Here is a 13,806-nt window from a genome sequence, read left to right as displayed (position 1 = left end):
CTTTCGATTGGGTAAAGGGAACCTGTGGGGGTTTTTTCCTCAAACAATCTCGGGCAATGTACTGGGAAATTGCTGGGAATTCTCCCACTCCCACTGACGGTCTCTTCAGCTGCCCCGGGAAAGAGAAGTCCTCAGCGTGGGTGAAGGTGGATCTTCCCAAGCTACCGCTGGCGACCTGATAACGGGCCAGGAGAAACGTCAAGCACACTTCACCCCCCCCACGGCCGCTGTCCACCTCCCGCAAACCTCTGCCCGCACCAGCGGAATTTCAGAGTGTTCGGCATCGGAAAACGAAGGCTGAAGGAAGCAACTTTATTTGGTTAGCAATATTTCATGTGTAGAACCACTTACCTTCAGAATTACCACCAGCAAGGCTGCACTGACGAGAAGAGGAATCAAGCTGCTGATGAACCAGCTGAGCCACAGGGTGCCGCTACTCAATCCCATAATTCTCATGGTCTCCTTGAGCCGTGCTTCTTTCTCATACACTACCCCTTTGATGATCACCGCGACAGAGTATATCCAGGCCAGAGTGGTGAAAAGAGGCAGTGACTGGCTCAGGACACGGAGAAACCTACGGTCAGACAAGAGGAAGAGGACGTTTGGGAGGGGGGTTTAGTTTTTGAACTCGTCAAACAAGGTCCACAAGTGAATGCATTCAAATAAAGACTTTAATGTGACCTGCTCGATCGGAAGCGAGGAACACTTCAAACGCTTGGCATGAGAGTCGGACGCTGAGATTTGAAAATGTCGAGAGATTAATACTAGGGCGCCCGGGGACTGTGAGATGGTTATCGTTGCCTCCGACACAGAACGGGGAATAAACGTGTCTGTGTTATGTGTTTTTGCTCACGATAGTGTAGTGATCGTACTATTGGATTAGTAATCCAAAGATCTAAATTAACAATCCAGTGAGACGTGAGCTGGAATCCCTCGCTGACAATTTGAGCACTTAAATCCAGCTCGGTATCAGTAAAGCTGACCGAGGTGGGGGGCGGGGGGAGGAGTTGGTTGAACTTACAAGTCATCCACATAGCAGGGGTACGGCATTTGCTGAATATACACGCCGGTTTTCTTTTCGCTCCCTGTAATGACGCGGATGATTGCATGTTCTATTATGTCCTGGAGGTAAGAGAAACCACCCCAAATATAACGGAGGTCTTCAAATGGGTCAGCACGAGGTCCAGGATCCCAGTAGCTGGATGAAAAGAAGAGAAACAAGCCTAAGTCTGATCAACAGAGACTTTGATAAAACAGTGAACAAAGTTGTCAATGCTCTTCCCTCCATACATTAAGCACCACGGGGTTTTAATGTTACGCTGCTGCGATTGTATTACCCGTCCATTATCTTGTTTGTCCTCTCCACATTGTCTATGTCCATCCGGATCTTGTACTTGACGTGCTCTGATGGTTTTGTACTCTTCGAATCAGATCCGAGGAAGACAATTCCGGCCCAGAACTTCCTTTCATCCAACAGTTCCATAGATTTGTTTATTAGCTTCTCCTCAGTGGACACGGCCTCCAATTTGTCCCACTTTATGCACTTAGATCAGAGAGAGGTTGCAGTTAACATGCGACTCGTCAGAGAGTCACAGAGCCATCACAGCAAAAAAACAAGCCATTCCGCCCATTGAATCCCTGCTGGCACTCTGTAGAGCAATCCAGCCAGTCCCATTGCCCTGTTCTATCCTCCCGGCAGAGGTGCTCACGTGCTCACCCTAATTTCCTTTCTGAAATCGTGACTGTCTCTGCTTCCACCATCCTTCCAGATTCTTTTACATTCCTGTCAAACCTTGACTGGGCCTCGTGAAAATCGGTCAGAACCCCTCAGTCTATATTCTTAAGAGTTTGAATGTACATTCTCAGAGCTGTGCATACAATTGCATCGATTACGTAGCATGGGAACAGGAGGCCATTCAGCCCAACTGTTCCTTCCCAGTGTCAATGTTTCTCCTCAGCCTCCTCCCACCTCTCGCCATCTAAACCTCGCAACAAAACCTTCTATCCTTTTTCTCCTTCATGTCTTTCTTGAACTTCCCCTGAAATGCTACTCGCCTCACGCAGTCCATCTGGTAACAAGTTCCACATTCTTTCTGGGCAGAAGAGCTTCTCTGGAAGTCCCTTGCTGAATTTATCAGTGATTATCTTACATTGACCTTAAAGACCCCCATTAGGTCACGGTTCAACCCTTCATTTTTCTCGAGGTAAGGAAACGGGACACGTTGATTTGATTGGCCACACCAAAGAGAGTTAAGACTGACCTCCATTGCGAGTGATATTGTGTGAATTGCCTGTTCGGTCTCATTATAAGCCTCCCTCCAGGTGTACGTTGACCTGTTCGGGTCCTGGACCTCCTCTGGGTATTTAGCGAGAAAGTTGGAGAGGTCAGCCGCCGTCCAAGACGTTCCAGCTAACTTCGAGTCAACGTACTTGGCCGTAATGTGCTTCTTTAATAGGCTCTGCGGAGATTTGAAATGATAGTGAAACATCTGAGGTCAGTACTGTATTCAAGGACCCACAAGGCCTCTCCGTGCTACCTCCCAGGGGCAAGATCAGATCTGGAACCTTTGTGAATGAGGGAAAAGCACAACTGAAGCAACTTTTCTTTCCATCTCTGATGTTCCCCCCTCACCTCTTCCCTCCCAAATGCGGATTCATTCTAATTCTAATTCATCTCACTCTCTTTCTCTGTGGCATTGCAAATGCTTCCTTATCGTCTATTTATCCAATGCGTTTTTGAAAGTTACGATTGAATCTTCCTCCCGTACTCATACCCGATCGTGACAACTTGCTGTGTTAAACTGCGTTGAAAGAAATTCCTCTCATATCTCCTCTTTTTCCTGCTTCCTTCGAAACCTTTGCTATTAACTTGTTGCAGTGTCTGTTCTTCATATCTCATAGAATCCCCACAGTGCAGAAGGAGGCCATTCGGCCCATCGCGTCTGCACCGACCTTCTGAGAGAGCCCCCACGCAACCCCCGTAACCCAACCTAACCTTTTGGACGCTCAGGGGTAATTTTGGCACGGCCAATTCACCTAAGCTGCACTTTCTTTGGACTGTGGGAGGAAATCGTAGCACCCAGAGGAAACCCATGCAGACATGGGGAGAAGGTGCAAACTCTGCACAGTCACCCGAAGCCGGAATTGAACCCGGGTCCCTGGCGCTCTGAGGCGGCAGTGCTAACCACTGTGCCACCCCTCATGGAGTGCTGCTGGGCTGCAGGAAGAATCACAGCCAAGCCCGACGCCCGCGCAAGGGCTCTCTCCAGCACATTCTGAACACACCTTCCCCTGATCAGCTCCCCCAGAGGCGGACGGAAGGGCCCAGCCCCACAGCTCCTGGAGGAGATCGGTTAGCACAATGATCCAACTTGAGGTCTTTCGAGACTGGGCAATTCGGAATCATGCCCACTGGGTCCTCGGGAAAGCTAATCTCAGATCTATTCTAACCGTTGAGGGCAGGTCAAAGAAAACTGTCAAAAGTAAAGCAATTAGGGGTTACGGGACTAAACTGGGTAAATGGAGTTAAGTTGCCGGTCAGGCATAGAGCTAACTGAACACTGGGGTGGGATTCCCCCCTACCCGGCGGGGCGGGGGGTCCCGGCGTGATGGAGTGGCAGGAACCACTCCGGCGTCGGGCCGCCCCAAAGGTGCAGAGATCCGCACCTTGAGGGCTAAGCCCGCGCCGGAGTGGTTTCCGCTCCACCGGCTGGCGGGAAAGGCCTTTGGCGCCACGCCAGCCGGGGCCGAAAGGTCTTCGCCGGGAGACGTGGGTCCGCGCATGGTGAAGGCGGAAGAAAAAGAGTGCTCCCACGGCGCAGGCCTGCCTGCCGATCGGTGGGCCCCGATCGCAGGCCAGGCCACCGTGGGGGCACCCCCCGGGGCCAGATCGCCCCGCGCCCCCCCCCATGGACCTCGGAGCCCGCCCGTGCCGCCTTGTCCCACCGTTCAAAAGGTGGTTTAATCCACGCTGGGGGGACAGGCATTCCAGCAGCGGGACTTCGGCCCATCGCGGGCGGGAGAATCGGCGGGGGTGGGCCCGCCGACCGGCGCGGCGCGATTCCTGCCCCCGCCGAATCTCTGGTGGCGGAGACTTCGGGACACGGCGGGGGGGGCGGGATTCATGCCAGCCCCTGGCGATTCTCCGACCCGGTGGGGGGTCGGAGAATCCCACCACACTGGTTCCTATTCTGACATATTTATAAAAATAACAAGACTTGGGCCAAATACTGTTTCAGCAGATATGGCCAATCAGAAAGTGTCAGTCAACTAAGCTGGAAAGTCTTTGGGTACGTTTAATTTTATTGATGCCAGTGCACCTTGTGGGTTTTGCATTTATTGCACGGTTCCTGCATTCACCACCAGGGGGCAATGCAGTTCACATAAAGTCATTCATGTGGTCAACTGGAGCACATAGTGCGAACGGACTACGCCAAGTTCCCTACCAATTTGGCAGCTGATAAACAACACTTCCACGCTGTCCGCACACAACCCATACTTAATGGGCGTTGCGAGCACACAAATTCAGATCAATGATCGCTGCCGGTAAGATACTCATTTTTTGGGGCGCTTTTCTCGATGTGACCAGAGCCTGCAACGGGGACAGAGATCGCGACCTTAAGACGGGGAAGCTGCGAATCTACAGGGACCCGACCACCGAATAATATTAACTCGACAGCATCCCAAATCGTTTCTCGTGAAGGGAGTCAGGAAATGTTAAAAATTGCACTTAATTTGGGGAAAGTAAATGGCTACAAATAATGAAACTTAACCATGGTTGTTAGCTTAAGTATTAAAATGGCAAATAAATATGTATTGATGTGCATTAAGGTGGCTTCCACTTGCCTTGGAAGGGGCGGCACGGTGTCACAGTGGTTAGCACTGCTGCCTCACAGCGCCAGGGACCCGGGTTCAATTCCGGCCTCGGGTGACTGTGCGGAGTCTGCACGTTCTCCCCGTGTCTGCGTGGGTTTCCTCCGGGTGCTCCGGTTTCCTCCCACAGTCCAAAGATGTGCAGGTTAGGTGGATTGGCCATGATAAATTGTCCCTTAGTGTCCAAAAGGTTAAATGTGGTTACTGGGTTACGGGGATAGGTTTGGGGTGCGGGCCTAGGTGGGGCGTTCTTTCAGAGGGTCGGCTCAGACTCAATGGGCTGAATGGCCTCCTTCTGCACTGTAGGGATTCTGTGAGAGGCAGAGTGGTAGTAGGTGGGTGGAGGGGCTGGATGTTCTGATTACATATGTGCAGGTTTGTGTCTTTTCTCCCATATATTTGAAGCAGATGACAACACAGGACTATGGGGAGAGGAGAGGAAGGCAGTGGATTGCTCTCGTAAAGAGTGAATTTCTTCAAATTTCTTCTGTGCTGTACATTTCTAAGTTCTATTTCATTACTTCTGCAAGACTTTATAAGATGGCTATGTTTTAAACTGTCTCCATTAATTTAAGGTGAAACAGAGTGCCTAGAAACGGAGGCTAATGATCATATATGAGGTTGGCCCATGTGATCCGTAGCTGAAGCCTAAAGAAAGTCAAGTCACAGCTTTCACACGTTGACACAAAAGAACGGCAGCTGGCTTCCTGGACACGGAAGCAGAGACATGGAGCGGGATTTACCGGCTGTTCACATCGGCGGGAAATTCTGGTCCGGCCCATGGAGAGGAAAAAGCAGAAGACCTTTGTTTATGTGTGTTAGCCACCAGCAGGATGCTGGTGAGAACTGGTTGTGTGTTCAAAGAGGGACTCGTGGCGATTTAAGGAACAAGGAGTCACCAGAGCAGGAGATAAACCTACTGCCAAGTGAGACACCAAAATCACAGCCTGACACCCTGTGTGTTCAGCCACATTTCTCAGTGCTGCGTCAGTCAAGAATGCTGTTCGTTTGCAACTGAAGACACTTGTACAGATTGCGAAAAGGGAAAATGTATTGACGAATCCCGTTTCTGAAAAGATCGCATTGCGCCTTATTTCTCAGGCACCTTACCGAGCTGCCAAACATTCGGTAATGAAACAAAAGTTCTACCATATTTACTGATTGCCATAATATTGCCGCCAACAAGTGCCAAGTGAAGTACATGTGAACGTTTGACTGGAGGGTCTGGACATTAACTCAATGTTCACTTCATATTTTTATTAATATTTATAGCAGAACGTTGATTCATTGATGTTCCATAAGGTAAGCCTCAAAGTGTTATCACTGTACAGTAGTTGATCTTGCTGCATCACTTTATTTTTCTTAACTTTTTTGAAACTGTTTGTAAGTATTTCCCTTTCATCTTCATTGTCAGCAACTAGGAATTCTGTGAGCAGTGCAATCTTGTAAATTATAGAAACATGAAGCATTTCTTCGCCGAAAGGGCGCGTTCTGACATTCCCCATAATCAAATAACCGTCCGCTGAATGGGGGAACCAAAATGGAGGGGAAACAATCGCAAAATGGGCAATTCTGTTTTTTCAATTTCTTTCGCAGGGTTTGGGCTTCACCAGCGAAGCCAGCATTTATCGCCCATTCCTAATTGCCCTTGAGAAGGGGGTGGTGATGAACCGCCGAAGTCCATGTGGTGTACGTATACCCACAGTGCTGTTAGGGAGGGGGTTCCAGGACTTTGATCCAGTGACAGTGAATAAGCAGCGATATGGGCCAGAGGTTTATGCTCCCACCCACCCCTCCCACCAGGCAGGGTCTGAGGTGGAGGGGGGTGTAAAATTGCACGGACAGGATTCCTTCCAGGATCCTGCCCGTCTGTCCAAGATACAATTTAATGGTGGGGCGGGCAAGGCCTGAGGTGGGAAGCCTGCCCGCACCTTTATTGAGGCCTTTCAGGGCCTTTTCCCACCCAGTGTTGTTGGAGCTGCACTCATCCAAATGTTATACTATTATTGGTGTCCCTGCAGAACTGTTTTTATCAGTAATAACCCTCTGATCAGGAAGTCAACCAATTCTCTATCCTTTTAAGCAGAGACAGTGAAGGAACGGCCAATACATTTCCAAATCAGGATGGTGAGTGACTCGGGGGAAACCTCCAGGTGGAGGTGTTCCCAGGTATCTGCTCCTCTTCTCCTTCTCGGCCATGGAGCTTGCAAGTTTGGAAGGTGCTGTTGACGAAGCCTTGGTAACTTGCAGCAGCGCACTTGTCGATGGTACACACTGCTGATACCGTTTGGTGTTGGGAGGGAGCAAATGTTTATGGTGGTGAATGGGATGGCGACTAAGCGGGGCTGCTTTGTCTTGAATGGTGTCGAGCTTCTTGAGCGGCGTTGGAGTTACACCCATCCAGGCATTCTGTTCACATGGTGTCAATGAATTTGAGACAATAGTTAGACCAATGATCGTATCTTGTTGGTGGCACACAATGATCATGTTAATTCATTCCAGAGACAGCCAACATGAGATATAATGACAACACAAGAGAGACTATACCCAGCCGACAATATGTACTTACTCGAATCAGATCCATTGCCTGGCTTCTTTCCATAAATTCCCAGATCTTTGGTCCAATCTCTCCCCACATCTCTCCAGCCTCTCTGAAGACACTTAGTTCTTGAAAGGTCCTGTTCACCTGAAAAACCAATCAAGCCAACCTTGAGATACAAGTTGAGGAGGCATACTGGGAATAAAGCTGGGTGGATCGACTGGGTTGAAATTCCATGTACAATGATCGCCCTAAACATTGAGTAACATAAAAAGCTGACCAGCTGGTTGTTTTTCTGCGTGAATAAAAATGGAAGACCAAAAGACTTTGCATTCTTCACGAAATGTAAGCTTCTCAAAGCACTAACATCCAATGAAGTACTTTTTGAAATGTAGTCATTTATTGTTAATGTAGGAAGTAAAGTGCAGCCGCCATAGTCGCAGGTGACCATAGGCTGCTTTCTCCTTTGAGGGGAACAGCTGACTGGTGATGATTTAACTCAGATCAGAGGCAAGATTGAGACGACTTCAAGAATAACCTCAGCCGGTACAGGAATTGAACCCATGGCTGCTGGCCTCCCCATTGGGAACCAGTTAGCCAACTGAGTTAAACGGGGGGTTTCCCGTTTTCTCGTTGTTCACACCCTTCGGGGGGGGGGGGGGGGGGTCGCCGCCGGCAGGACCAGAAGATCCCGGCAGTGGGAACGGCTGGAGAATTTTGGCCCATGAGTTCGTAATCTAACCATTGGGCAGGTTCCAAAGTTGAAGCCAGCGAAGGTAATCATGCCTGGGTTTTCAACCCAGTTTATTAACATGGGAGGAGAGTAGACCATTCAGCCCCTCAAGGCACGCCTTGCTTTCAATTAGGTCATGGCTGACCTGCACGTGAACTCATTCTTACCCATTAAGAAGGGCATCTGGCAACCCCAAATGTATTTTATCAGGGAACTAAGACAGGCCATGCCCTTTATTCACGACAGGATGTACAGTACAAAGGAAGAAAATGGGATGGAGCAGGGAATGGCAAAAGGTGTAGATTCGGAAAAAGGGAAATGTGTTCCTGGTTACCTTGGCCTCCTTAAAATGAAGGCTTACCTCTTTAACGATTCTCCGGGTCACGGGGGTGTCAGGAGTGTACAGGACCTTGCCGACCAGCAGGGGTTTCATGGCCCTCCAGATCATCTTCGAGATGGGATTGGATTCCAAGTTCCTCATCAAATCGTTGCAGTATGGTGCTTGAAAGGAAAGCAAATGTTTTACATTCAGAGATCCGCAAACGGGCTAAGTGATTATTTGTTTTCTCCCTGCAGGCGAATGAGTGAAATAGAGCGAGAGAGAAAAAAACTGAAAAACAAGACCTGCATTTGCCTAGTGCCTTCCATGACCTCAGCAATACAAAACTGCCACATTTCCAAAGATTGCAACAATTCAAACGTTTATACAGCGTGAGGGTAAAGGGGTGCCAATTGGTTGTCAGGTCAACTCGGATTAGTCGAGGGATTATCATGGAGAATGCATCCGGGAACTACTGCCCCCACGCTTTTGATCACGCGTCCAACTTTCCAGCAATACTGAAGTTCCGCAGTACTTTGTGCCAATGTTCACTCGGGAGAGGGACAGTGTGGGTATAGAAATCAGAGTGAAGGGCTGTAATAAAATTGAAGAGATTAACACAAATAGAGAGGAGGTTCCGAGTCGTCTGACAGGCTTAAAAGTAGACCAATCTCCAGGGTCAAATGAAATGTATCCCAGGCTGTTGAATGAGGCAAGGGAGCAAATAGCAGGGGCGCTGGCAATCATTTTCAATTCCCCTTTGGCCACAGGAGAGGTGCTGGAGGACTGGAGGATAGCTAATGTGGTACCATTATTTAAGAAGGGAGGAAGCAATAGCACTCAAAAGGATGCAGAGGAGATTTACCAGATTTACCAGAATGTTGCCTGGGCTGGAGAGTGTTAGTTATGAAGAGAGATTGGACAGACTTGGATTGTTTTCCTTGGAGCAGAAGAGACTGAGGGGGGCTTGATTGAGATATATAAAATTATGAGGGGCATAGTTAGAGGAGACAGAAATAAACTTTTCACCTTGGTGGAGGGATCAATGACCAGAGGCATAGATTTTAGGTCAGGGCCAGAAGGTTTAGAGGGGCTGTGAGGAAACACTTTTTACCTGGACTGTGGTGGGAGTTTGGAACTCGCTGTCTGAAAGTGGAGCAGAGGCAGAGACCCTCACAACAGTGAAAAAGTATTTAGATGTGCAATTGCGACCCCAGAGCATACGAGGCTCCCAAGTGATGGAAAATGGGAATAGAATGGTTAGGTGGTTGTTTGGGACCAGCGCAGAGTCAATGGGCCGAAGGCCTTTTCTGTGCTGAATGACTGTATGACTGTACCAAACAAATTATAATGTTGCTTCTCCACGAACTGCATAAAATTCTCTTTGACTTTATCAGTGTGACATATTAGAGGAGAAATGGAAGCAAATAGTTAACACCCACCACCCCCATGATGGGCGGTGACTGTTCACAAAACAACACAACACGAAGGCAAGTGTATACAGCTAAGAAAAAAAACATCAGAAATCTGATCCTATCCTTCATACTGGTGTTGCCAACTCTGATTGGAGATCTTCCTAGAGGTCTCATCAAATGACCTCCAATCTTAACCCACTCCATCTGGCCAAACAGCAACCCCCCCCCCCCCCGCCCACCATCACCACCATCTCCAATGTTTTCAAAGGCAGTGAACAAAAGTGTTGGAAGCAAATAAAAAATAAGCGGACCATCTTTATTTTCAATTGACCTTGTGACTTCTCTCCAGGGTTACGGGGTTAGGGCGCGAGCTTGGGCTTGAGTGGGGCACTCTTTCCAAGGGCCGGAGCAGACTCGATGGGCCGACTGGCCTCTTTCTGCACTGTAAATTCTATGATAGCAGCGACCAGGAGACTAATCTTTAATTCCTGGAGACTCCAGGCGAATTCTGGAGAGTTGGCAACCCGAGACGACCCACCCAGCGTTCCCCCGGCATCCAAATCCAGTCTGTTACATGAGTTCACCATTTGCAAAAAGTGCATGGTTTTAACTTGCACGGCGACAGCCTAATGTGGACACTCACTTGTTGAATTGTCATAGTGCGCAGCCTCCTCGTCCGTGCCATTTTTACCCAGAAGGTATTTATAGTTGCTGTCCTCGTACCAATTCAATGATTTGATTTTTAAGCCCCCGTCTTCGGGGTGACCACACACGATCCTCGACACGGCCTGGTACAGTTCCTGCGGAGACCCGGTCATGTTGTCGTTGGACAGTAGCATCACCTCCCTTCTCATGTCGCCCCAACTCTTCACTTCTGTCAACTGCACAAAGAGTACGAAGAGGGGGAGGGGGGGGGGGAGATAGAAAACAATGTGTGTTACTACCCGGCTGCCTCTCTGGTACCCTCCCCACCCTTTGAACTGACAAACAGAAAGGGTCTCGCTTTTTGCAGGCGAGGGAGTTTCCAATCGCTGAGAATCTGACCCAAGCGGAAATGATCACCACAGCCTCGGGGAATGAAAGTTTGTGAGAATCACTGCTTGTAACACTAACACACCTATTCCTAGTGAGCATGTCTCACGTATGTCGAATTTTCAATACTGTAATTACCCTGTCATTTCAATCTATCCCGACAGTCCTTGGTTGCTCGACCGTGTATAAATGCATCTGTGGTGGAGTTACAGAACCTGCTCTCATGGTCCTTTTATGAATGGGATACTTGTTGGGACTGTGAGATCAACACAAAATGTTCATGATTCAGAGGATCAGGGTGATGGGATGCGTTGATGATGTCAAACAAGTTTCCTCTCTGACAGTGGCTTCTAGAGTGAGGTTGCTTGTTTCTATCACATTCACGTTTCTCCTTTCATACAGCCAGGCTCGGAGACAATAGCTGAACACAGCCTGGGGTGGACATGAGCTACTTCGGTGTAAAAACTGAGCAAGAAAACCTCTGACTGTAACATGCTCTCTGGCCCCAATATTTATGGAGATGCAAGGAGAGACTGCAGCCAAGGTCCAAAATGACTGAAGAAGCTCGGGGAATGAGGGAGGTCCTACCTCAGGGGCTCATGATCACTTTGTATGCCTGTCTCACATTCGGCAACTGACCACCCAGCCACTGGGTGGGAGGGGACACCAGTTGCAGGAGGCTGAAAATAGGAGGCTGCCCAGAGCGGACTAGGGTTGTGAACAAGAGGGCACAGACCTCAAGTAATTGTCAAAAGGGGCGATGGCGACCCGAGGAGAATTTATTTTCACGCAGCGGGTGGTTGGGATCTGGGATGCACTGTCTGAGAACGTGGAGGACGCAGGTACAGTCGAGGCGCGGAAAAGGGGAATTGGATTATTATCTGAAAAGGAATATTGTGCTGGGTTTTGGGGAGAGGACGGGGGAATGCCACGAGGTGCACAGCTCATTGGGATAGCCAGCACAGACATGACGGGCTGAATGGCCCCCCTCGAAGCTGTAACAATTGAGATTCTGTCATTCTGCAAATTCTCCACACAGAGAAGAACCGCAGGAGGCTCCATTCCTCCATTTCAGAAGCATTTGTACACAACCAAGAAACCAGCGGACACTCGGGGTATATTCAAAACACGCAACTGCTACTTTATGAACAGTATTAAAACGCCTTCAAGGCCAGCGGACTACAGTTCAACAGAAGGAAAGTACTGCGTTTTCTGGCGATCTGAAGCAAATAAAAACCAGAAAGCAACTCATCGGGCCTGGCAGCAAGTGTGGAGACAAGACGTCGAGTTTAATGCTTCAGGTCAATGACCTCTTGCCACGGCTGACGAGAGGTCCTCGAGCTGAGAGCATAACTCTGCTTCCCACCTCCACAGGTGCCGGCTGGCCTGCCGAATGTTTTCCAGCACTGTTGGAACTGTTCTGCTTGCGAAGATTGCGAAGACAAGAATTGCAGTTATCTGGTCTATCTGGCTGAAGTCCAAGCAAAATGCAAGTGCCTCAGAGCAGGGTGTACTGGAATGGCTTGGCCACGTCGGCAAGTTCGCTATCACATGATTCCAATTATATCTGACGGACAAAGGCAAGCCTGAGTGCTGTAACAGTAAAAGTTCTGAAACTTAACACTGTTTACATGTGAAACTATTTTTGGGCCAAGAGACCTAAGCAAAGCATATATTTTTTTTTTTCTGCTTTATAAAAAAGACATATATCACAATTCTGCTGCAACTGGTGAGAACTGACTCGGCAAGCAGTTTACAAAATGTATGTTCTGAGTGGGTTTACCCTGACTCAAACCGGAAAAGAGGATGTTGGAGTCACACTGAGGGAACATGAAAACAACCACTAAACCCGGGTGGCCCATGAGCCTCTCACGAAGAACGGGGTTACTGCAGTTCATTTGACAAAAGACTCCGACGCGATTCATTTGTACATTTAGAAATCCGAGGGAAGGGAGCTCCTTGAATAGCAGTCGCGGTTCAACATCAGAGGGGATCGCACAAAAGAGGAGCCGCAGATGTGGCCTCACGTATCAAGTCAGGGTTAGCGGACAGTGCGTCGGAGTACATGCAAAGAGGTAAACGAAGCGCAAGGGAGTAAGCATTCCCCAGACCCACAAGAATCACGGCATTCCTGCAGTGCAGAAGAAGGCCATTCAGTCCATTGATCCTCTGAAAGAGCAACCTACCTAGGCCCACTCCACCGCCCTATCCCCGTAACCCCATCTAACTTGCACAAAAATCTGGTTGGCTCTCAACTCCCCTCTGAAACGGCCCACCCTTCAAGGGAAATTAGGGATGGTCAAGAAATGCCTCCCCCCCACCCCCCCTTTGCCAGCAACGCCCGTATGCCGTGGAAAATAAAATGAATGCAGAAGGCAGAGGGGTGACCAAATAAAAGATCTTTACGACTGGGAAAGGCTTTGGTGGGCAGATATGGCAAAGATGTTTCCACTTTAGGGAGAAGACGAACACCAGTTGCCATGAATGCAAGTTGCTCACTAATAAATCCAATCGGGAATTGAGGAAAAACGTATTACCTCGAAGAGCGGTGAGAGTGTGAAACTCAGTAAACCGCCTTAAGACGCCATAGTCCCAGCTGACCAGAGACTGCTTTCCCCCTTTGAAGGGGGAGAGCTGCCTGGTGGCGATTTAACCTGACGGTCCCCACACCTCAGGCAAGGGGCAAGGTTGAGAAAGTGGGGCCTTCATGAATTACCTCAGCTGGCCGGGGGATTGAACCCACCCTGCGAGCCTCGCTCTGCATCCCGCACCAGCTGTCCAGCCAACTGAGCTAAAATAGCATAGATGTATTCAAAGGATAGACAGTTAAACACCCGAGGCAGAAAAGAAGAATATGCTGGTAGGGTTAGACAGAGCGAATTGGGAAGAGGCAAAC

General features: G+C 49.1%; 1 protein-coding gene across 2 annotated transcripts in view; it reads right to left on the bottom strand.

Annotated features, from left to right (window-relative positions):
• The window catches only part of LOC140429820 (phospholipid-transporting ATPase ABCA1-like), a 168,837-nt gene that overhangs the window by 65,960 nt on the left and 89,071 nt on the right, over positions 1-13,806 (bottom strand). For both annotated transcript variants that reach the window (XM_072517273.1, XM_072517274.1), the window contains exons 9-15: positions 10,522-10,759; positions 8,506-8,645; positions 7,442-7,558; positions 2,262-2,459; positions 1,338-1,543; positions 1,022-1,198; positions 352-574 (exon numbers count right to left, since the gene is read on the bottom strand). In XM_072517273.1, the coding sequence (XP_072373374.1) occupies positions 352-574; positions 1,022-1,198; positions 1,338-1,543; positions 2,262-2,459; positions 7,442-7,558; positions 8,506-8,645; positions 10,522-10,759 (1,299 nt within the window). The remainder of the gene's footprint in view (positions 1-351; positions 575-1,021; positions 1,199-1,337; positions 1,544-2,261; positions 2,460-7,441; positions 7,559-8,505; positions 8,646-10,521; positions 10,760-13,806) is intronic.

This window comes from Scyliorhinus torazame, chromosome 9 (assembly GCF_047496885.1).
Source record: "Scyliorhinus torazame isolate Kashiwa2021f chromosome 9, sScyTor2.1, whole genome shotgun sequence".
NCBI classification, from domain to species: Eukaryota; Metazoa; Chordata; class Chondrichthyes; order Carcharhiniformes; family Scyliorhinidae; genus Scyliorhinus; species Scyliorhinus torazame.
The sequence above is the reverse complement of the archived record's forward strand: the minus strand, read 5'-3'. Positions and strand labels throughout refer to the sequence as shown.